Genomic DNA, 25614 nt, shown 5'->3' with positions numbered 1-25614 from the left:
AGGACAGTGTAGCACACCACTTCACCTTGCTGGCCATGGAAGCGAGCCAGTTGGATATCTTGTCTAGGAGCTCATTCACTGAAATGAAAGGACGAGCCTACTTCCTTAGCCGTGAAGCTGGGGAGATGTGCTCATGACATCTGTTGGCGGCCACATTTTCATGTTTCATAGATGATGCCAGAGTGCAGGGGCATGAAGCTGATCATCAGAGACAAGAGACAGAAAAGGCATGGGGCTCCAGGTCCTGGTTTCACTGTCCCAGGACCTGGCGGGCCACCTTCCTTTGGCTTGGTTACTTGAGCTAATAAATTCCCCCCTTTGCCGTAATATATCTACATTGGATTTCTGTCACTTGCGATCGAGAGTCCTAATTACCGTAGGCCCCTTGATCTCTGTTATAACATCACTTCACCCTCCTCAGCAGCATTTCCCCTTCTAAGCTACAAGGGAAGGAGGTTTTCCTTCTAGGCGTGACAGATGATTCTGACGTGCTGTTGGGGACACAGCCACTGTTTCCAGAGATGACCTTTGAGCTCCTAAAGGTAGTCTTGGGCTTCTTTCAGACTTAGAGCTCTGGCCATGGAGAAGTATATTTCAAGTCCCCTTATATGATATCTCAGAGACCCCGCAGGACAGAGATCGGGACCCTCTATAACCTTCACCTCACCAACAAATCTACAGTCCCCATAGCATGGCTGACCATTGCAGCAGGTGTCAACCTCTTGTGGGGCACCAGGTTGATCTACTCATTTATCGTACATCCTTGGGAAGTGTTTCCACAGCCAAATAGCTGCCTTTCCTTGAATACAGCATCCTATTTCAGGCAATTTTTATAAGGAATATTTTTCTCAGCCCCAAATCATTATGGTTGACCACTGCCTTTGTCCCAAGGTACCATCATGGAAAAAGCATATGGTTTTCTACTTCTGTGTATGTAAGTATGTTATGTTTCCTGTTCCAAATCTTGAGGTAGGTTCTGCTGCCAGTCTTTTCATGAATATCCTACAAGGTTATGGCAAAACAAGACTGATTCTCAAATGGTATTTCGAGGAAGGCTAAGAGCAGGGGCTCTGGAGCCCAACTGCCTCGGTGGGCTCCCAGCTCTGTCACCTACCAATGGCCCCTTCAGCAAATCACTTAACTCTTCTGTGGCTCAGTTCCCACATAAGAAAAATGGGGATAATAATAGCATCTGTTTTATAGGACCATGGTGAAGAGTAAATGTTCTAAAAGACTTAAAGGGCTTAGCATAGGTTCTATCACATAGTAATCATTCAAAAATAGTAGCAAAAATAGTAATAGTTGTTTCACATGGAGCCTGTGGGAGCTGGTTTCTTATATGATGACCGTATATTTTGTTTCTGGGAATGGACTTGGCAAAATTGGCCGAAAGAAGACCAGTGGGGTGTAGGAAGACAAAGATGCTGTCATGATCTCTTGCTTGTGTTGAAACCCACCACCCTAAGCCCTCCTGTCCAGTACAAGTACAAAGGGAAAATCCTTGAACCCCGGCAGCCAACTGTGGAAAGCCTGGCCATGTGTCTGCTCACTGCTTCCTCCTCACCAGGGCTGCATTTGTGGGAGAGAGGGGATGGAAGGTGAACCTCGAGGGTGGGAGGAGAGTAGCCGGCAGATGGAGCGAGGAAGGCTCAAGAAGAGGGTACAGCGTGGGAGAAGGCTTGACGTCAGGAGCAGGAGGGGTGGGTGAAGAGGGTGGGTTGAGATTCTCTTTTGTGGATCAAAAGGAGCTGGGAAGAAAAGCAGCAGATGAAAGAGGAGTGTGTGACCATGCAGATAGGAGCTGGCTCCTCAGGGGAGGAGAGAGCCCCTTCCGTGTCTCTTTTATGGCCCTAAAAAAAAATCCCTCCTCTTCCCACTTCTTAGTCAGATATGTACATCTGCAAACCCACCGGCCCCTTGAGCTAATGTTTATGCTTAAAGGACATGATTAGATCCTGGATTTAATTTATGCGTTTCTTTGATACCGACGCAGCTGTGTAAGCCATGGTTATTTTATTTACATTTTTTCAGACTCTCCCTTTATGATTTTTGCTGGACTGCTTGTTCCTTTTCTCTTTTCTTTCTTTTTTGCTGCTTTTCTGAGCTTTGATTCTGTTTGCCCATATGTATTAAGTTGAAATGGATGAAACTGCTGATTTCCCCCCCATATTTGGCCTACAGAATAGCAGTTTCATATGGTTCAACTGAATTCTTTCAAGTTTAGGTTCTAACTCTTAAGTTTCCTGAGGAGCGGGACCAGAGCCCCCTGCACTGAGTACCTTCACTGAAGTGTAGCCTGACATGAAACCTGGTTAACTGTCAAGATCAAAGACTGACCAGCTCCCATTGAACAGTGAAATTCATGTGTTCATGCTCAAAATCCTGGAGCATCCAGGGTACCTGGAGCATCCCCATCGACGATTGGGAGGCAGAGGCACAGAGAGGTAAAGGGACTTGCCCACAGTGACACAGCCAGTAGGTGGCAGAAGGGGGATTCGAACGCACACAGCCTGGCTGGGAGTCATTGGTCTTAACCACTGCTCGACCGAACATTTGACCGGTCAGTAGGCAGCAGGGCTTGTCTGGCGTTGCTGTAGACCGCTACTGTTATGAGTCATCAAATTTTCCTGCCCAGCCTTTTCAGTTTTCGGATATCCTGGTATTGTTGTTGGCTTAAAGTCTTTTTTCTGCATAAACACTAATATAAGTCCATTAGTAATTACCTACTTGTGGATTTTGTTTTTATTTGGTATTTTACTGCCCCCCCACACCCTGTTTCATATCTTCACCTATGCAGCTCCTGAGACTTCACAAAGCCGTTCCATATTCATCCTCTCATTCAGCCCCTCACATCCCCATCTCCTGGAAGAGGAAACCGATGCCCCGATGGTGGGAAGGACCTCTCTGGGTCACACACATGACTCTCCTCTGCAGACAAGCATTGGCCGTGATTCCCTGTGAGGCTCCCCCCAGAACTCACTTGGTATTGTTGAAGGCATGTGAGATACCCCCTCCTCCCTCCCGGTCTACTGCTTAGGACTGCGTCAGTTTGATGACACGATCCACCCTACTTGAGCCTCTGTTTATTTTTAGAAGGATCAGAGGTATTTATACCTGGCAGGATTGGCTTCCAACACCGTCAGGAACTTCTTTATGTAGTAGACATTCTAGAGGTTTCCTTCCTTCCTTTGTGCTCTACTCTAATCTGGCCGCCCTAATACTAAAGACACAGTCTGTAAACTGACACCGGGTCTATAGGATATAAAACAAAGCAACCTAGATGCACGTTGTCTCCTACTCTGCGGTAGTAAACTATGATTATGAAATGACTGCTCTTAGAGCTTTTCATTTGCCAGAGGGGACACGTGTAATAATAACTCCCTCGGGGCTCCTTGTGAGGGTTGAAGGAGATGGCGGGAGGAGCTCAGGGTCTGGTGCTTTCCGAGCACGCAGCTGACGTAGCTGTGGTCATTGTTGCTCTGATTGGTGGTGGTGGTCCTTTTCCAGCAAGCCTGGAGAGTCAGCCTAACCAGCAGGGTACGTTGCCAGTCCTGGGGGACCCTGTGAAGTTGTAAACACGTTTCTCCTCTTCTATGGCTCCTACACAGAGACTTTTACTAGATTTCAAGATGCCACTTGTCATTGTCTCATGGGTACCCTGCCATTTGATGACTTTCCCAGGGAATAATTAGGTCCCATGAAGATTTCTACTCTTCTCTGGGAAAAAATGGGGGAGAACATAAGTAACATTCTCGGGAATGAAAGGATTATCACTTTTCGAATGGACCTGTTTGTTTCCAACACGTGTCTCTTCATCACTAACAGACTGTAAAGCCACACTACATCATGAGTTACACGTCAGCAAAGGAAACCACCTTGAGCCGTCTTCCCGGCAGCTCCCTGATGCTTGGTTCACTGAGATGGTGCCCAGATGTGCGGACCACTCACTTCAAACGCTAGTTTCAAATGAACGGTTGCAGTAATGATGGAAATGCTTTTAAGTCTACATGTCCTATTGGGGAGGAGGGGGAGAAGATAAACTTCATTCCAGAGTAAAATTAAACTGGCCTTGTTTTGCTTATTTGCTCTGTTTCTCTCGCCGGCTTGTCCCCCCTTCAAAGGCGCCACGTCTGAAGCTAGGCATTCCTTTGGAGTGGGCTCCAGGGGGCTGCAGACTGGAGAGCACCTACCTTTAGCTTGCCCACCGGAGAGATCCCTGACTGTGCTGCGTTAGCACCTGGGCCCCACAGGGGACTGCCTGGGGTAGGAGGGTGGCAGGGCAGGTAGGGAGCAGCTTTGGGCCTTTGCTCAGACAAGGAGACAGAGAAAGTGGACATGTGGCTTCCCTGCCTTCCTCCGGTTTTCTGCCCCCAGCTACGCCTTCTTTTTACCACCCTGGGCCCTGAACCCATGTCCACATACTCTCTCTACGTACAGATATCACATGGCTGCCTGTCACTCCACCAGCTCCTTCAGGAGGTGGTTCTTGAAATACCGGTCCCCTGAGAGCAGAGCACCTTGTTTTCCGAACAGCGTCAGGATGCATTTTAATGACCGAGCTCCTCCCTCTCATCCGTCATCATTAGCACCAAGTTAGGATATTCTGTTTTGCTGTGGGAACAAAATAACCCCAAAAGTTCAGAGAGTGAATTCAGCTGGGAACTTACTTCTTGCTCATGTCACATGCACACTCTGGCTTGGTGGGATCTCTGTTCCACACACCTTCTCAAAGACCCAGACTGACGGAGGCTCAGAGATCTAGAAGCTACCCCACCTGGAGGAAGAGGCCTTGGTGGACATGATGGCGAGGAGGGAGAACGGCTGAGCTGGAGAGTCACATAAGCTCTTGGAGTATCCCTTTGGACAGAGTATTGCCGAAAACCAGTCATGTGGCCCCTCCTAACAGCAAGGGGGCTGGAAAATGAGGTGGATATTCCATATGCAGATGATGTCTCTGCCACAATCCATCCCCCCAAATTTTCCAGACAACTGAATCGATTAGAGCTTTCTGATCACAATTTAGTTTTCCTACAGGTACTGGTTGGAAAGCTAGGAGCTGTCAGGTTGCAAAGACATCCCCATCCCAGATTAGTAAGCTCTCCTCGGTGCTCTAAATCACTTAGTATGCACTTCCATTCCAGCCCTCAGCACATGCCTTAGATTTAGTTGTCAGTGTCTCCATCTCTGGCCCTCCCCTCTCCACCCACTCCTAGCAAAATTACCAAATCTTGACAGGAGAAAACAGGTGTTTGAGATTCAAAGAAAAAAAAAAGCGTTGCTAGTATTCAGCCAAGTACCTGGTTATCTGGTGGGTCAGGGAGAAAGGGAGGGAGGGAGGAAGGGAGAGAGGGAGGGAGGGAAGGAGGGAGGGAGGGCAGAAATGAAGTCACCTCCTAGAATGGGTTAGTCATAAGCTAGACTCATCTCTTCTGGGTTGATTTTTACCAATGTAGTGGGCACCAATCTTGGGATAAATGTTTAGGTGTATAATAAATGTGACTTCAAAATTTTTTCTCTAACTTTTAATTTGTACAGTGTGCTCCCAATCTCCTGGTGGTAGAAACGCACTGTCTGGCAATTCCAGCCAGTCTGCCCCAGGGCCATGTCTAAGTTCTGGGGGCCAAGGTGATGAGGAGCTGGTGCCTGTTGGACAGGTACTCTCTGTCCCTGAAGGCATCCCAGCAACATCCTTCATCCCACTGCAGCTCGATCAGCCCACAAGGCCCTGGCAGGGGGCTGTTTGGAAGCTTTCTGCTGTCCTTGAGCAAGGGCCCAAGGACCTCTGAGAGTCTGTTGGCGGTTTCATCTATGGCCGTGCCACTCTGGGCCACATGCAGGCTGGGCCACGGCACACTCTGTGACCTCATCTGACACATGACACAGCCGTTTCTGTTCTGGATCTTCTGCTTTCTTGGGCTCCGTTCAAGAGGTGAAACACACATGCCCTTTGTCCTCCAAACCTACAAATGTGTCCAAGCGTTCTCTCACTCTTTCCCAGGATATCCCTGACCCAGGGACCTTTCTCTGTTCTTGGGAGCTAGAAGTCTGTCTCTCCCTTTTTCAATTCCCTGAGTATCCTGCGGCCTAACTTTGAAAACTCAACACCCAGCTGGCTGAGAGGAGCTGGGTTGTAGGGTCAAAAGAACTGTGATTTTATGCAAGCATCTGAAATCCATTAATATTTTAAAATGTTATCTTGCCGTGCTAATGTCACTCTCAGGGTAACTCACTTCTTTTGTCCCCATATATAATCTAGGGGCATCTTCACTCTTGTCCCATACCCTGTCCACTAGTACCTGCTCTCCTGTTGGGTATGCAGATGTGTCTGTTGAGGCGCTCAGTCCCACCCAGTCTGCCCAGTCACTGTCAGCTTCATGTAGTGCATTTGAGATGCGTGCTGCAATGCCGGGCTTCACCTGCCCAGCGGGGACTCTCCCCCCACAAGCAAGATTTCCCTCTGCTCAGCTGGTGCAGCCGCTCTGGAAAATGGTGTGGAGGTGACTCAAACAGTTGAAAATAGAGCTACCCTACGACCCAGCAATTGCACTACTGGGCATTTACCCCAAAGATACAAATGTAGGGACCCGAAGGGGCACCTGCACCCCAATGTTTTTAGCAGCAGCAATGTCCACAATAGCCAAACTGTGGAAAGAGCCAAGATGTCCATCGACAGATGAATGGATAAAGAAGGTGTGGTATATATACACAAGGGAATATTATGCGGCCATCAAAAGGAATGAGATCTTGCCATTTGCAACAACGTGGATGGAACTGGACAGTGTTATGCTGAGCGAAATAAGTCAATCAGAGAAAGACATGTATCATATGACCTCACTGATATGAGGAATTCTTAACCTCAGGAAACAAACTGAGGGTTGCTGGAGTGGTGGGGGGTGGGAGGGATGGGGTGGCTGGGTGATAGACATTGGGGAGGGTATGTGCTATGGTGAGCGCTGTGAATTGTGCAAGACTGATGAATCACAGATCTGTACCTCTAAAACAAATAATGCAATATATGTTAAGAAAAAAAAAAAGAAGAAGATAGAAGGAGGGGAAGAATGAAGGGGGGAAATCGGAGGGGGAGATGAACCATGAGAGACAATGGACTCTGAAAAACAAACTGAGGGTTCTAGAGGGGAGGGGGTTAGGAGGATGGGTTAGCCTGGTGATGGGTATTAAGGAGGGCACGTACTGAATGGAGCACTGGGTGTTATACACAAACAATGAATCATGGAACACTAACTACATCAAAAACTAATGATGTAATGTATGGTGATTAACATAACAATTAAAAAAAAAAAAGATTTCCCTCTGCTCTCCCGGACTCGGCACCAAGGTTCAAAGACGTCTCTGCCCATTCTTACATTTTGGCACAGACCTGGACTACTTAGGCCCTAAATCAAAGGATGAAAGATTTGTACTTTCATTGTTTCCATGGGATACGGAGGTCTGGCCCTTATGGTTTGCCCATGCATCCCTGCATCTTCTAAGAAGTAGGAAATGTGAAGACGTCAGAGCGGGTCCCAACAGACTGCAGTTCTGACGGTGGATCAGGGGAAATATATTTCTCTGTGCTTCTCAGACATCTTTTAGAAAAACGCCATCTGCCTGGAACCCCGCAGGAAGATAGCCCATCATGAGAAGAGTCTGAGAACACCTGTTGGTTAAGTCAAAAAGGAAAGTCATAGGCCTCAGACATCAAAAGGGAAAGTGGCTGATTTGGGAAGCAGCTGACGATGCAGGTGGTTAGAGATGGAGACAGGGCGCCCATAAAGAGCAGCCCTGTGCATTCCCGGGTTCCCTGGCTCTTGAGCCTGAACCAGAGTTTCATAATGCACGTATTGGAAAAGATCCCACTGTTAAAATATAAACACACAAATGCAAGTGTTAAATATAAACGTGTGTGTGTGTGTGTGTGTGTGTATAGTGAACTAGTGTTCTGAGGATATTGCAGTGTCCTTTAAGAACTTTTCATGAGAACGTGGAGCCTCAAGGTCACGTGGCTTTGCCTCAGGTCCCACAGGGAGTTGTTGGCTCGGCAACATCTAGCAAAATCCAATCCTTTGGCTGCTTGTTCTGTGTTTCTCCTCCAGAAGCTTTTATGCTCAGAATTTTAACTAAGCCTGATGATGCAAGAGAATCTTTTTAAGCCATATCTTAAAATACCTGTTTTTAATAAATTGGTATTAAAAATGCCTTGTAGCGAGAAGAAAATAGAAGGCAGGATGTGGGAGAAAGAGAGTACACATTACAACTCTGGAAATAGGCATGTAGAAAGAATCAGCCCGCCCATTGTTTGAAATCCAGCCTGTCCACCCCCAGGAAGCTTACACACAGGCAGGAAAAAGAATGGAGCTACCTTTTTCTTCTGTTGGTTGCTTGGGCTGGTGGGGTCCTAACTTCCTCCGTGTCAGCGGGAGTTGGAAAGGCTGATGCTATTTCCGTGCGGGAACCCTTGGTTACAATGAGGAGACTTGGCACGTGCCCCCCAGCAGTAGGGCATTCATGCTGCCTCACCTTTGCATGCCTTGGTCCAGGGTAAGCTGCACTTCCACTAGTTCATTGGCTTGATGTGATTAAGGTCACTGTAGTGACTTGTCTGCCGAAGAGGAAACAGATGCAGAGTTAAAGAAGCTGTGCAAAGGTCCACAGTGAATCCAGGTCCTCTGACTCAACGCCCCTCGTTTCCTTGTGGTACTGCAGCGGCCTCTGTTGTGGCTTCGGCCTTTTAGGGGATGATCATGCCACATGAGGGTGCCCAGGGGGCAGAGAGCGCATGTCCGGAGCACTTGCTGCATTCCGGGCGCTGATAGCCTCTGGTCTCTCTGTTGTGCATATAGCACATGTGGCTTCCTGGATGGACCTGTACCAGGCTTTTCAGTCTCCGGTTCTCCTTGCCCTGATTCTACGGAAAGTTGTGTATATGGGCACACTGTTCACGGTTCACACGATTTCCTTCCGTGATGTGCCCGTTTGGATTCTTTGCCTATTTTTCGACTTGGTTGTTGGCCTTTTTTCCTTGATTTTCTTATTGATTTCTTAATTTGTATCTGTAATCCTTTGTTGGTTTTATGTGTTACAAATATCTTATACTAGCTGAAGGCTTTTCACCTTGCTTTTGTAGTATCTTTCAGTTTCTCTAAAAATTTAAAAAATTTGTTTTTTCACAGTTAGGTCTCTAATACCCTAGGATTTTTTTGCCATACAATTTAGACTAGGAATCAGATTTTATATTGATACATCCAAATACCACTTTGAGTAGTTCATTCTTTCCCCACTAGATTTCAGCATCATCTTGGCCGTGTATCAAGCATGCGTACCTGCGTGGCACTGCTAATGGCTGTCTGTTCTGTTTCATTCCTCTGTCTCTCCCAGTGCTGGGACCACACTAAGTCACGATGTATGTGTAATGAGCCTTGTTAGTCTTCAAATTTGTCTTGATTCTTCTAACCCTTTGCTCTCCCATAGTAGTTTTAGGATCATTATTAAATTTCACACACACTCACTTTTATGTTTCTCATTGAAAGTGTACTGAATTCACAGATTAATTTGGAGAGAAGTGGTATTTTTACAGTCTTAATCCCTCCTGGAACTTGAGTTTGATCTGCCACAGGTACATGAAGGCTGAACAATGAAACAACGCCTGGTTTCTGTCTGGCAGTTTTCCTGTGAATGGAGAGTCCTTTCCAAGTGGCCATCCTTGCCTGAACTTTGGGTGCATTGCAACAGATCTTTTTCTCCATGGTGTGCTAATAATCATGGAAATGATTATTCTAGTGCAATTTGCCAAGATTTTTTTTCTAGCCAAGTGATTAACTATATGTAATTAGGGAGAAGAGGGCACAGAAGAACAGCGCAGGGGTCCGTGTGATAGCTGGACCCCCGTGGTGGTTCGCAGGAGAGCGCGCACATACACCCGGGCACAGGGAACCAGCCTCGCAGGCTGCAAACTCTGCCAGCAAGACAGGCCCTCAGAATAGAACACTGGGAAACAAGAACAGTATCTTCAAGCCTGCTGAGTTTCTCATGTCCCAGCCAATTTCTCTCCAAAGATTATTACCCTTCTCCCTCTGATGAGCACTGTCCCTCCCAGTCTTCCTGCCATAAATACCTAAGAGAGAAAGAAAAACAGTCTGTGAATTCTGAAGAGGAGGAAGGCCGATCCTCTATTCTGGAAGGCTCTCATACTGTTGCATGGGGATTTTTAAAGGATGAGAGGCTATTTCTTTTTATCTTAAGATGTTCATGAAAATCAAGTAAGTAGCTGTATTATGTGAAACTACAGAAATGCATGTAATGTTTCTAACGGGGTGGGGGGTTAAAAACTGATTGCTCATTATTCTCTTCCTAGTCCCTATCACAGTAAATCATTTGTAGTTCCAAAGACCATGAGAATTGTAACACTGCCTTCTCTTTGTTCAAGAAGGAATAACGAATTTGAGGTTTGGACATCAAACATTTTTTAAGAGAAGTAAGGGGAGGCAGATATTCCCAACCTTTTGAGAGCTGGAATACTGCAGCCTTTGTTGATTTGAGACATGGCATTCCCTATCCTTCTGAAAGTACTCAATAGAATATGTTTATTTTTCAAAGATTTTTTAAAATTTATTTTAAAGAGAGAGAGAGAGAGAATCTCAAAAAGACTCCCCACTGTGCAGGGAGCCCGATGCGGGGCTCGATCCCAGGACCCTGAGATCATGACCTGAGCCAAAATCAAGAATCGGCTGCTGAACCGACTGAGCCACTGAGGGGCCCCAGAATGTATTTATTTTTTAAATGAAAATTTTTAAGTATTTTGCTATGAGATTGTGAGGGTATTTTTTGGAATCCTTCTGAAATAACCTGGGGTATCCATGGGTGATCATGACTGCTTTAGAAGATGCATTTTATACCAAGAAGGAAAACATACCCAGCTGACCATCAGAACCCACTGAGGCTCTAAAAGTGCAGATCCCCAAGTCCCACTCCAAGAGATTCGGCAGGCATCTATGACAATTTTCTATGCTTTTGAAGCAAGGCTCTTATTCTCTCAACTTCTTACAAGTAACATATTCCATTTTTCCACTATAATTAATCATTCCAACTCACAGGCTTTTATCTTCTTCCTTAAATATAAGATCTGGAAGATGATTTAAAAAGATGCAGCTTTGCTTTTAAAATCCAGTTAATCCAACAATAAGAGAAGAATAAAACAAAAAATCTTTGATGCATAAATCCCAAAGTCATTCTTCTTTCTTGAAAAGAGAGAAAAGAATATTACAATTCTCATGAGTCTTTCTATAAGTGGAAGATTGGAGAAAAAAAAAAAGAGAGTTAAATTTAAAGTCAGTAAAGGAATCACTCCATTTGAAACCTGTGTCATCATAGATTCCTTGGAAAGCATACCCAGGAATATCTGATTACTAAAGCCTGTAAGGCCGTGTTCCAGTGGGAGCTGTGACTTTCTGTTGATAAAGAATTCTGTCTGCTTGGCTTTGTTTATTGGTGATGGTGTATTTGGATTTGAGATTTTTGCCCTTGACTTGAGCAGAAACACAACTCATTTGTTGTGTTTCTGCTAAGAACTGATGAAGAAAGAAACATTTATGAAAAGCTCAGCATTACATCCTCATATTTATTTCCATGACAAGGATCCAAGATGAGTTTCCAAGTTCCAAATGTATGTGTTGCAGGGCGGGCGGTGGGGGGGAGGGGAGAGGATTTAAGTAAGAAAATCTTAAGTGGGGTCTCAGGCTATAGAAATAAGGAGGCAACCAGATTTTTCTGGGCTAGGCCTTTAGTTGTCTAAAGAAAGATAAGCTAAATGTATAATTAAATAACATTCATAACACTGCAATCTATGAATCAGTCTCATTGAACAAAAGTTAAACAATATAGATAAAAGAACAAGTTCTTCAGACATTTTTCCAAAGAAGACATCCAAATGGCCAACAGACACATGAAAAAGTGCTCAACATCGCTCAGCATCAGGGAAATCCAAATCAAAACCTCAATGAGATACCACCTCACACCAGTCAGAATGGCAAAAATTAACAAGTCAGCAAACGACAGATGTTGGTGGGGATGTGGAGAAAGGGGAACCCTCCTACACTGCTGGTGGGAATGCAAGCTGGTGCAACCACTCTGGAAAACGGTATGGAGGTTCCTCAAACAGTTGAAAATAGAGCTGCCATACGATCCAGCAATTGCACTACTGGGTATTTACCACAAAGATACAAATGTAGGGATCCGAAGGGGTACGTGCAGCCCCATGTTTATAGCAGCAATGTCCACAATAGCCAAACTGTGGAAAGAGCCAAGATGCCCATCGACAGATGAATGGATAAAGAAGGTGTGGTATATATACACAATGGAATATTATGCAGCCATCAAAAGGAATGAGATCTTGCCATTTGCAATGACGTGGATGGAACTGGAGGGTGTTATGCTGAGCGAAATAAGTCAATCAGAGAAAGACATGTATCATATGACCTCACTGATATGAGGAATTCTTAACCTCAGGAAACAAACTGAGGGTTGCTGGAGTGGTGGGGGGTTGGGAGGGATGGGGTGGCTGGGTGATAGACATTGGGGAGGGTATGTGCTATGGTGAGCGCTGTGAATTGTGCAAGACTGTTGAATCACAGATCTGTACCTCTGAAACAAATAATGCAATATATGTTAAGAAAAAAAAAGAAGAAGATAGCAGGAGGGGAAGAATGAAGGGGGGGAAATCGGAGGGGGAGACCAACCTTGAGAGACGATGGACTCTGAAAAACAAACAGGGTTCTAGAGGGGAGGGGGGTGGGGGAATGGGTTAGCCTGGTGATGGGTATTAAAGAGGGCACATTCTGCGTGGAGCACTGGGTGTTATGCACAAACAATGAATCATGGAACACTACATCCAAAACTAATGATGTAATGTATGGTGATTAACATAACAATAAACAATTTAAAAAAAAAGAACAAGTTCTTCTTGATGACCCCTTTTTCTAATTCCACTGATCTTTCCATCAGTAGCCCTTGACATCAGTTTGGATACAATCTTCTACACCCTTTTCTAAGTATTCACATACAAGTTATATGTACAGTGGTATACCTAGAAGTATGTAGGCTTTTTAAGTACATACAATATTATAGCATATATACTGTTCTGAACTTTTTCTTTCCACTTAATATGTCTTAGAGTTCTTTCCAGGTCACCACATATACATCTGCCTCATTCTATTTTTTTTAAGGTTTTATTTATTTATTTGAGAGAGAAAGAGAGAGAGAGAGAGAGAGCATGAGGGGGGGGAGGGTCAGAGGGAGAAGCAGACTCCCCGCTGAGCAAGGAACCCAATGCAGGACTCGATCCCGGGACTCCAGGATCATGACCTGAGCCAAAGGCAGTCGCTTAACCAACTGAGCCACGCAGGCGCCCTCTGCCTCATTCTATTTTTAATGGCTGTATAATATTCCATGTTATTAATTTACTCATAATCCACAGACATGTATATTAAATGATTGTTTCTAATTATTCTCAGTTATAGTCTCATGCATAATGACCACCCTTCTACCTGCTTCTTTGTACCCAAATAAGATTATTTCTAGGGTAGATTCCTAAAAGTAGAGTCAATGGGCCAAAGGGCCTGCATATTTGTAATTTTCATAGGTGTCACTATATCATTCTCCAAAATGACTTTACTAATCTTCATTTCCATCAACCCTGCCCATTACCATCAATGCTTGATATTATCAAGCTTTAAAATATTTGGGATTCATGGTGAAGGAAAAAAAACTACATTGTATTTTGACTTAATGAGATTTAGTATTTAATGCTTTGTTAAGTATTGTCATATATATAAATTTACATACACACACAGAGGAACTCTTTGTCTGCCCATATGCTCATGTTTAGCTTCACTGCAAATATGCTCGTTAGCGCCTGAAGTCAGTACTGCTTCCAGAGCCCAATTTGAAGAAAGAATAGATACCTACTATAGAAACCAGCTTCATGCTAGATGCTTGGAATAAGGGGTGACCATTCCATGATGAGAGGGGAGGAAACAGTGGCCTCTAGAAAATATCCTTTCTGCTGATGTACATTGATGCCTGGAAATTTCTTTAGGAAAACAGGTCCCTTTAGCACTGACCCTGTGGAAAACAGAAAGGAGTTGGTTTGTAATGTGGGAGCACTGGATGGCGTCCAGGGTCCCTTTCAGCTCTAAAGCTCTATGATTCTTCTCTGAGATTAGCCAGTTGCTGGGAATAAGTGGAGCCTCGAGGGAATGGGATTCAGGAGGGAGGAGGGAGTCAACAATATCTACGGCTCGGGCAGACACAAGGTTTGATGACCTTTGGGTCACTGGAAGACCCGGAGTAACTTCAGAGAGGGACATCAGCAGGAGGACATCTTTCCCTGTCCACCTGTGGACCTGGAGGTTCCCTCACCTGCCTATAGCTCTGCTCAGAGGGATGTATCTGATCAAGCACTAGGTGACAGCACCCAGCTGATCAACTAAAATGTATCTTGAAGGAGCCGAAATAGCTCTTCTATGATGTCAGTTGCGACACATGAGAAGTGAGGCCAGCAAATTATGTCACTGAGAGCAAATTTAGATGAGAAATGTGTCATTAGAACAACAGATATAGGCAATTAGACTTTCTTTTACCGAAGAGTCATAGCATCTATTTCTTTCCAGGGTTACGGGGTTCTCTGACACAGACTCTGAAAGATAGGAAGAATGCAGGTTGATGTTATTCTTTTTGCTTTATGGTCTCTTCCTTCAGAGTTTCACCCTATTTGTCAAGGTTCTACTCTTAAATTCCAGATCTGTGTGGCATGAGAGAGAGCTTAGCATTTTGAAGACATGGTTTTTATAAAGCAGGATCATTTTCAATGCCCTCCTGCGCTGGCCTTCTGGGTGTTGAGTTCTGGAACACTGTTGCAGCATAGAAATCTTTTTAAAATGAGATAAATACTAATATATCATTTGTATGCATAAAGAAATAAAAGAATTCTCAGTCTTGGTCTCCACTGACATAAAATAAGTATTGAGAGGTCTTATGCTTAATTATATTAATCCAGATACAACTAAAAGAGACAGAGTGTGTTCAAAATGGCAAGTGTTGTCTGTCCCTCAATAATGTGCTTTCAGAATATTTTTAGTGTCCATTATCTTTGTCAGTTTCTGGGGTTTATCTGCTGATAAATTGTCTGCACCGCTGACATTTTGACATCCTGGAGCTTTTATGTTTAAGCTCTCCTTTCATTATATTGTTTACTAAATAACATGTCCTCAGTAGGCTAAAAATAAAGGTGTACTATGTGTCTGAATTCACCCCTCCCTTGTGGTTCTATTTTAGGCACAAGGAAGGGTTGGCAAGATCAAGGAAGCTGAGATGGGTCATACAGAGCCATTGCATTGTGAGCCCAGGTGCCTCTTCAGCCCAGCCCTATCACTCTAGGTTTGGGCTAGTGAATAAACCCAAAGCCTATCTTCAACAGGGATTTTTTAAAAAAAGAAAACTGTGAGTGACTAACATGGTTTCTTTCGTATCAGATGGTTAGAATTCAGCACATTCTATCAGGCACACTCCAGATCACTGCCGGAGAGGCTGGGGCGGCAGCTTGCCTTCTCGTGTTAGGCGCACCATCTTAAATCATCGAGCTACTGCCACACCTTTGTTTGTTTTAATTATTTTTTACTCTTTTAGGAGATTTTCTTTAGTAGCAGCAGGGTACTCTCAAATTCAAATAATGCCAAATTCCTCTCTGCTTCATGCTTTTCTTTTTTGGCTTTTCCCTCCCATGGTAGATTTATATAGGTCGTTATCTTCAGCTGTCCATAAGCTATGTTATATAGGCACATCTCATTCTGATGAAGAATATTTTCTTGTCAAAATGCTCAGGAGAGCTGCAGTGTTTCCAAGGCCAAACCACGGCCCACTTGTTTTGAGCAGGACTGAACAGAGTGAAATGCTTTCTCCCTGCACCTCAGCCCTCTACCTTCTATACTGCTCACCTTGAGGCATCGCTCACGGAGGACCTCCTGAAGGCATCACCAATAGCCAGCCGCCTTTCAGCTTCAGGCACTTTTTCAAGACCTTCAAGACCTTCGCTCACTCACTGCCCTCAGCAACCCTCTGAAGGAGGCGTTATGATCGCCTGCGTTTGATTGATGAAGCCCAGAGAAGCTGGGTAATCTGGCCAGGCCCATGCTGCTAGTGAAGGAATCACAGCAGCCTCCCTGGCTCTGGAGCACATGCTGCCACCAGCCGCACGATCCCACCTCTCCTAATTCAGCACACTAGCTAGCCGAGAGGGCCCTCACTCTCTCCGCATCAGCTCCCAGCAACTCTCAGATGGTGTCAGCATTGCAGTCAGAAAACCGGCATGCACTCGCCACCCTCTCCACCTGGCTCCACGGCCTGGCTCCCTCCTGCCCCCCAAGGGAGACAGCTCAGAAGCCAGTCTTCTGGGGTGCCTGGGTGGCTCAGTCGTCAAGTGTCTGCCTTCGGCTCAGGTCATGATGCCAGGGTCCTGGGATCGAGTCCCACATCGGGCTCCCTGCTTGGCGGGAAACCTGCTTCTCCCTCTCCCACACCCCCTGCTTGTGTTCCCTCTCTCACTGTCTCACTCTCTGTCAAATAAATAAATAAAATCTTAAAAAAAAAAAAAAATAGAAGCCAGTCTTCTTGCAAATCTTCTGCAACCTCTGCTCTTTGCTTTCCTTTTTCTTTGGCTACCAACTTTCTACCATCTAGAATCAGTATTTTAACCCTTCACCTCCACTTTCTGTGCGCTCTAGTCCTTCCACACAGACACACTAGAAAATATTTCCTGTCACATACTATTTTCATCAAACTCTCCCCCCGCCCTCCTAACGAACCCACAGTAGCTTCTCTTTCATCTGTAGTGCTAACATGGCCTCCTAGCATTCACCATCCAGTGGGTAACTTGTTCTCGTGACATAACTTTCTGAATTTCCGTCATCCCTACGAGGGCGGGTCTTCAGGTTAAGCCAGGCAGTCTGTCTCAGATGGAGCCATTTACTCAACAGGCATTTGGTGTGTGCCTTCTGTGTGTCAGATAAATAAACCAATGTGACATGTGCCTGACTTCCAGAAGCTCCATGTCCAATGATGGTAACAGTTGGGTTCAGCACAATGGGATAACATTCCGATATTGCATTTCGGGGAGCTTTGAGCTACCATGGGAGAACGTCTAAGCTACCGGGAAAGAAGCCTGAGAAGTGGAACCTTTAGTTTTCCAGCCTCTACTCTACAGAAAAACCCAGCAAAGGAAGCTGGAAGAGGAGGCAGAAAAGCAATCCACCCTGTCTGCTGTGCGCTGCTTTGTTGTATTCATAGCCCATATTCTACTCTAACGTTTGTTATGGGCCTATTTGTTTGTTGTCTGTCTCCTTAACCAAACTGTAAGAACACTCCATGAAGCAGGAGTGTTATGCTTGTTCATAGGTGTATCTCCTAGAAACTGTGCCAATATATAAGTACTCGATAAATATGTGTTTAATTTTGGTCACTGGCAGTGGCTTTCTGGAACTGTGCTAAGAAAGGGTGTGAGGCTATTTCCCACTTCTGCAGGGAAAAAAAGCCAGGGTGTAGCAATGTCCTTTCTGGGCTTGGAGAAAGGGCCCCAGCACCCGGGCTATAAAACTGCAGTCCAGGGCCTGTGGGGAATCAAGGGAGATTGCATGGGCAAGGTGACATCTGAGCCGGGACTTCAAGGAAAAGATGAGTTAACCAGGTGCAGGATCCAGAAGGACATTTCTAATAGAGCAAGAGGATGCCTGAAGGTCCACTATAACATGCTCATCCTTACCCGCGTACTCTTTCTACCATGTAAAATGCCCTTTCCTCCTGAATTTTCTATCAGTTCATGTTTTCTTCTCCTTAGTCTTCCATCCTACTGCAGGAAGCCTCTTGCCCATTGCCTCAGGACAGACTGCCCCCTGTCTGAGCCCTCAGAGATCATGAGGCTGGGGGCCACTAAGGTGCCCTTCTGAAATTTAAACTCCCAGGAGCAGAGCATCATGTTTCCTCTTCTTTCAGCTACATGCCTCCTTCTAACAGCAGCTAGGGTCTCCATGTTCTACGAGCCCTCCCAGATTCTCTTTAGCCTTCTATTCGATGCATTAACCCTTCTATAGTTGGATTTTTTTTTTAAAGAATTTATTTTTTGACAGAGAGAGGGAGAGCAAGAGAGGGAACACAAGCAGGGGGAGTGGGAGAGGGAGAAGCCGGCTCCCCGCCGAGCAGGGAGCCTGATGCGGGGCTCGATCTCAGGACCCTGGGACCATGACCTGAGCCGAAGGCAGACGCTTAACGACTGAGCCACCTAGGCGCCCTATACTTGGATTTTTAAATGGCCCAAAGACAGAGACCATACTGTTAATTTCCACAGGAGGGTTTATTTCCCTCCCTAGGTCCCATGGGCCTGGACTGTGGCCTCGTAGTCTCCCCCCGACACACATCCACCCAGGAGAGCCACTGATGTCTTCATTTCCAAATGGGAGAGAGCGCCTTCTGAAGCTCCGATTTCAGACCTGCGTTGCTGAGATGGTCAGGAGGAGCCTGAGCCGATCTGAGGTCCGTTACTGGTTGCCAAGTACCTCAGACCTGTTGGTGCTCAGTGGCCTCTGTTTCCTTAAAGGCCTCTTCACCTCCCCTGCTTCTGTTCATTCTGCCAGGTGCCCGATCAACATTGACGGAGCGACTGTTGCCTGTCAGGCACGGTACCAGGTCTTGTGACTATGACCACGTGTCTTAGGAGAAGCAAACTGCCCTCAGTCCTCCTGAGCTGGGCTGCCAGCTGCCCCCCGGGAATGTGTGTTGCCTGTTTGCATTTGAATTCCTGAGCCAGCTGGGTGGGGGGCTGCGGTTACCAGCAAGGCAGAGCTGCCCCTCTGGGCTTTCCAGGGTGCTCTGATGTCATCGGCCAGTGACAGCGTGCGGCCACGGTTGCGTGTGCCAGCATGAGGCACACGGCATGTTCTTAACAAATGTGTGCCAATCTGAGCAGGACTAGAACTACGTTAATGACACTGCTCTGTTTGGCCATTATTCTTCAATTGCTTTCCCTTCTCTGCTGTTCTCCTCCCCAAATTTTTTTCCTTCCATAGCTTCAAGTGTACCCCCAAACCCCACCCGTCTTTACCCTAGCCAAATGGCTCTTGTTACACAGATTGAAACTGCCACTTGACCCATCTGTGGCCTACAATGCACTGTCAGCTGCTCAAGGGCAGAGGCCATAGCTTATTCATGCTGAGGATCCTGCTCCAGTGCCTGGCACATAGTGCGTACACATGCTGTGCATGTTTGGTGAACGACTGAATGCCCTTCCCACCTAGCGTTCCCATGCGTGGCTTTTATTTTTTTTAATTGAAGTGTAATTAACATACAGTGTCATGTTAGTTTCAGGTATACAATATAATGATTCAGCAATTCTATACATTGCTCAGTGCTCGTCAAGATAAGCGATCTCTTGGGGCACGTGGGTGGCTCAGTCAGTTGAGCGTCCTGACTCTTGATTTCAGCTCAGGTCGTGACCTCAAGGTTCTGAGATCAAGCCCTGCACGTCAGGCTCCACACTGGGTGTGGAGCCTGTTTCAGATTCCCTCTCTCTCCCTCTCACTCTGCCCCTCCCCGCCTCTGTAAAAAAAAAAAGAAAAGAAAAGATAAAAGCACTCTTAATCCCTCTTATCTATTTCACCCATCCCCCCACCCATGGCAACCACCAGTTTTTTCTCTATATTTAAGAGTCTGGGCTTTTTGTTTGTCTCTTTTTTCTTTGTTTGTTCATTTGTTTCTTAAATTCCACATATGAGTAAAATCATACAGTATTTGTCTTGCTCTGACTAAATTATTTTACTTAGCATTATACTCTCTGGGTCCATCCAGGTTGCAAATGGCAAGATTTCATTCTTTTTTATGTCTGAGTAAGATTCCAGTGTGTGTGTGTGTGTGTGTGTGTGTGTGTGTCGCCTCTTCTTTATGCATTCATCTATGGACGGACAATTGGCCTGCTTCCCTATCTTGGCTATTGTAAATAGTGCTACAGTAAATGTAGGGGCATATGTCTTTTTAAATTAGCATTTTGTCTTTTTGGGGTAAAGACTGAGTAGTGAAATTACTGTATCATATGGTAATTCTATTTTTAATTTTTTGAGGAACTCCCATACTGTTTCCCACAGTAGCTGCGCTAATTTGCCTTTCCACCAGCAGTGCACGAGGGTTCCTTCTTCTCCACATCCTCTCCAACAGGTCATTTCTTGTGTTTTTTTATTTTAGCCATTCTGAGAGTGATATAGTTCTATATGCTTTTTATAGACAGCCTAACATAATCACACCATTCAGACAGACTTGAATTTGAAACACCTCTGTCACTGTCTAGCCATATAACCTTGGCTATCCCTCTCTGATCCTCAATTTCCATGCCTGCAAAATGAAGGCAATGCCTCCTTCTCAGTGATGCCAAGAGGATTGTCGTGGTAACATGTAAATATCTAAACTATAGTAACGGTGAGTGTTTGATTCCATTTCCATTCTAATTGGCTATATGGAGACTTAATTTTCCTCTTTTTCACCCAAAATTGGGAGGGTTGGTATTTGAACCAGGTTGAGCTAAAAGCAAACCACCCCAGAAATCTCTGTGGCTTCAAACGACAATGGTTAGATTCTTCTCTGGGCTTGGTGTGCACTTCAGGTCTGTGGGGGCTCTGCCCAACCGCCAAAGACCTCTTCCCAGATCGCTGAGGAAGGGGAAGTGGTAAATTACATACTGGCTTTTGAAGGCTTCTTCGTGGAAGGCCCAGATGTTTCTGCCACTCACATTCTCCTACCCAAAGTGAAGCCCATGCTCCCGTCTCTCTTAGGAAAGCACATAATCTCACCACGTGCCAGACAGAGGAGAACTGGTATGTTGTTGAACACCCGTGACGACCCCAAAAATATCTAAGATGAGCTGACTTCAAAGGACAATGAAATCTTAAGTTACTTTGACCTAGTTTGAGAGTAAGAACTTTTGAGCAAATGAGTAAAATCAATAAGATTGTCATGGCGATGGTGAGGCCTTCTTGAGAGAAGACACTACTTTCAGGATATTAAGGGTTCATTATGAGGAGGGGCACTGAGTTGCAATCCAGTCTTAAATATTCATCACAGAGGGAGCGAGCTCTCTGCTTGTTAGTAGATTACCAATTATCCCTGGTGTCACTATGCACTTGTAGGTAGTAAAAGTACATTTCTTTCCAAATAACCTGGAGTCTAAGCTTGTTGTAATTTAAACTGAGTTTTCTCCTAGTTATTTACTTAACTTTGGGCTATTTTACTATGTTTATACCATACTTTTTATCATAATCACTCAGTTCTTTATTGATTCCTTGCCATAGTAAGAATGCAACATTAAAGAGTCTAGGCTCTGGGTCCAAACTGTGTGAGTTCAAATTAGGGTCCTGCCATTGACCTGTGGCCTTGGGCAAGTGACTCAACTCTCTGTGCCTCATTTTTCTCATCTTTGAAATGGGGATGATGATAGCACATACCTCATAGGATAATTCTGAGGATTAAATCAATTAATACATATAATACTTAGAATGGCATTTGATACCACATAGTAAGTACTTGATAAATGTTAACTGTTACCATCATTTTTAGGCACAGTGGAGAAATGCAAAGGACGTTTGAGGAAGCCAGAACTTACGATGTTTTGTTTGCTGTTGTATCCCATGCTTGGAACAGTCACATATCAGGCACTCAGTATTTACTGAGTGAATCAGTGAATGGGCTCTATCCTCATGAAATTGAAAAGCCAGGCCTAATCCTTGATTCCTTTCTTGGATAATAAGGGAACTCCCTTCTCTTAAAACTATCTTGACCAACCTTGAACTTTCCGTCAGAACCAGGCCCTGACCTCACTGACTGAGGGTTTGAATTTTCCCTTCCCTTGCAACTCCCTCAAATGGATTGCGCAGCAAAGCCAATCTTGAGTTTTGGTGACTTCTCTTCACACCCTCAACTGGGGACGTCGGCATTAGATATCGAGCCTCTCCTGGCAGGGGCTGGTGCCGATGAGGTCGCGCTAACGTGGCAGCTTCCTCCTAATGGCAGTTTGGATGGTTGGGATGTTATTTTACGTAGCTCTCTGCCCCACTGACGTTCATGGGTCCTTACTGTCGGGAAGGACTGGGAGGGACACTGGAAGTGTTCGGCCATGTGAAATTCAAAGCTTTTGTGCTCTCGACCCCCAGCCAGCAGCCCTTCCAGATGAAGGGCTACTTCATCTCCCAGGCCCACCCATTCCACCCAGATCCACTCATCAGCACAAGAAAGGTATCCAGGCTTGAAAATATGTTCCTTTCTAACCTTCATCTGTGCCTGGGCTCTCTCCTCTTTCCCCTTCTGCCATGGACTCCAGAGAAGGCCACACATGATCAGGTTCTGCCTGCCTCTCCGGCCTTTCCTTTCTTGACTTCCTCTGCTTCCCCTCTCCTCTTGCTATTCTACCCCAGCCACTCGGTCTTCTTGTTCTCCTGGAACCCCCACACCCCCAAGCACATTTCTGCCTTTTGCACTTGCTGCTTCTATGCCTAGAAAGCTCTTCCCCAGGTCCCTGCAGTGCTAGCCCACTCACTTCAGAAAGGTTTATGCTAAAATGCCTCCTCTTCCAAGAAGCCCTTCTTGCCCATGTCCCTAAAATAGCTCCTACTCCATTTTCTTTCTGAGCACTTATCTCTAATGACATGTTATGATTTGTTTACTTGCGTATTTACTTATGTATCATCTGTCTCCCCCACTGAAATGTAGGCTCTATGAGAACAGACACTGAGTCTCAAGTACCTAGCAAATAGTTAGCACTCAATAAGTATTGATTGACTGGAAGGAAGGAAGAGAGGGAAAGGAAGGGAACAGGAGGGAAGGGAAGAGGAAAGGAGGGAAAGAGGGAGAAAAAACCAACAAAAAGGGAATAAATTTATATGTATTTATAAATGTTGATAAAGTGCTTTAAGAGAGACCAAAAGTAAACCTAATATAGATGGGGAGATCAGAAAAGCCTTCTTTGAGGAGATGCTATTTAAAGCTGAGACCTAATGTAGGGTAAAGACCGGAGCAGGTGGAGGTAAGAGAATGTACAGGGACCCCAAGCTTGAGGTCTGCCGGGGCACAAGAAGGCCAGAGTAGCTGGAACCCCACAGACAAGTGGGGCCCGATCACAGTTATATAACAAGGTGGGGGCCCTGATGAGGCTAGTCTGGAGCAAAGCAGGTTTGAATAAAGGCACATTTCAGGGGCCGGGTGGTCATGAAGATGACTTGGGAAAGCAGAACCAGACTGCAAGGGAGGCACCTGCCTCTGTGGACTTCTGAGACCACGAGGTTATTTCCCGGCCCCTTTGTGTTGGTTGTTCACTGAACAAGCTCTCCTCAAGCCATCACAGCTTCCGTTCTGTCATCTGAACAGTGGGAACATGACAACACCTACTCTGTCGTCAGCACAGTCCCCAGCACCTGGGAGCTGCCTCATCGCCACTGGGGGAATTCAGAGGGATGCAGATGAACATTTTTTTCATAGTTAAGTATTTTCCGATGCATGTTAAAATAAGTAAATATTCGCACATCAGATCAGCTTACATAGACCTAATAAATAAATAAGTTGATTTAAAATTAACTCACAAGTGGGGCACCTGGGTGGTTCAGTAAGTTAAGCACCCAACTCTTGATTTCGGCTCAGGTCATGATGTTGGGGTCCTGGGATTGAGCCCCTCGTCGGGGCTCCGTGCTCAGCAGGGAGTCTGCTTGAGGATTCTCTCTTTCCCTCTGCCTCTGCCTCTCCCCCGTTCACACTTTCACACTCCCTGTCTAAAATAGATGAATACATCTTTAAAAAAAAAATAACATAAAGTGAACTCACAAGAAAAGACAGTGAATAACAGAACAGGCAGCACATAGCAGCAGCAGAAGTGAAGGTGATCAAGGATCGGCTGACGCTCAAGAAGCATGGATCCAGCAGACCCAGTGTCTGGGAGCTGAGGGAGGAGAGGAGCGGAGTGGTCTTGAGTCACTTTGTGGAGTCAGACTTTGCAGAAGAACCCACAGGGCATGGGCTGAAGGGGCCAGCCTGACATGGGAAGCCAGGCAGCAGCATTCACCATGGCTTGTGGAGAGAACCGAGTGGGTCTTGGCAGGACCCAGAAAGGCAGACAGACCTGACTGTGCCCAGGGGAAGAAAAGAGGTGTCTTAGGATCTTTTGCCAAGACATCCATTGACAGAAAGGTAGTCTAAATCAAGGCTATGGCTGAGCCTGTAAATAAAGAAGAATGTGCCGGAGCCCACGTTTAATGGCAGAGACCGTCTTGTCTGTCAGGTTTCCTTCCCCACTAGAAATATAGACCCTGCTCTTGACCTCATCAGAAATAGGGAAACCCTGAGGACTGCATTGAAGGGTGAAAAATGAAATTGAGCCTACGATTTCTGCCAGGAATCAGAGACAAGGGGACGAGGTTAGGCAGGCAGAGCTATGGCGCCCAGGAATGTTCTTTCGGGGGAGGTCAGTTCAGGTAGCCAGGAATAAATTACACCACTGCCCAGGGGCCAGCCTTCCTCCTCACCAGCCAAAGGGAGCAGTACTCTGGGCAGCCAAGAAAAAGAAAAGGATGAAACTGTGTGGTGCTCTTCAGAATTGGAATATCTTTATTGTTTTGCTAATGTGAAACTTAAATTATATGCTTCTTTGAAAAATCAAAATGATACAGAAGTACATAAAGTAGAAAGCCAAAGTCTCCTAGAGGTAACAACTCCTAACAGGAAATTGTCTCATTCAACAGCTGTTTACTGAGCACCTACCACATGGCAGCACAAACAATATTTTAGGAGGTTCACATACTCCATAATTAAAACAAAGATCTTTGTCCTTGTTGGGCTTACATTCCAGAGCTGTGCTGTCCAATACGGTAGCCGCTCACCACAGGTAGCAATTAAATTAATTAAAAGTAAATACAACTTAAACGTTAAGATACCCCAACCAGACCAGCCACATTTCAAGTGCTCCATAGCCATACGTAGCTAGTGGCCACCTTATGGAACAACACGAATGTAGAACAGTTCCATCCAGAAAGGTTTATTGGACAATGATAACCTGGAGGACTGATGACTGTTAACATATTATTCTGGAACGGTGTACACAAATACACAGATGGCGTGTGTGTATACATGTGCATATATAATATACACTTGTGTTCATATGCATGTATATATATGTATATGCATGTGTGTACGTATATATGTACATGTGTATATATGCATGTGTATATGTGCGTGTGTATACATGTGTATACCTATGTATATATGTATGCATGTGTGTGGATATATATACCTGTGTGTACGTATGTATGTACATGTGTATATATGCATATGTATATGCACGTGTGTATACATGTGTATACCTATGTATATATGTATGCATGTGTCTGGATATATGTATACATGTATGTATATATCATATACTTGCCTGTATATATGTATGTCTGTGTGGATATATATTATATAAATATACATGTGTTTATATATTTGTGTGTATACATGTATGCGTGTGTGTATATAGAGAGAGAGAGACATATCTAGGTTATGATAGTG

General features: G+C 45.2%; 1 protein-coding gene across 3 annotated transcripts in view; it reads left to right on the top strand.

The window, feature by feature from the left end:
• Window positions 1-25614, top strand: part of SCFD2 (sec1 family domain containing 2) — a 457042-nt gene that overhangs the window by 381087 nt on the left and 50341 nt on the right. The window contains exon 6 of one of the 3 annotated variants that reach the window (XM_027599720.1): window positions 2798-3665. The exons of the other annotated variants lie outside the window; for them this stretch is intronic. Within the exon in view, the coding sequence (XP_027455521.1) occupies window positions 2798-2961 (164 nt within the window). The 3' untranslated portion in view covers window positions 2962-3665. Of the gene's footprint in view, window positions 1-2797; window positions 3666-25614 lie in introns of those variants that run through there. 3 annotated transcript variants of the gene reach the window in all.

The sequence above is a fragment of the Zalophus californianus genome, chromosome 2 (genome assembly GCF_009762305.2).
Source record: "Zalophus californianus isolate mZalCal1 chromosome 2, mZalCal1.pri.v2, whole genome shotgun sequence".
Classification (NCBI taxonomy): domain Eukaryota; kingdom Metazoa; phylum Chordata; class Mammalia; order Carnivora; family Otariidae; genus Zalophus; species Zalophus californianus.
This window is presented reverse-complemented; position numbering and strand designations above follow the sequence as displayed.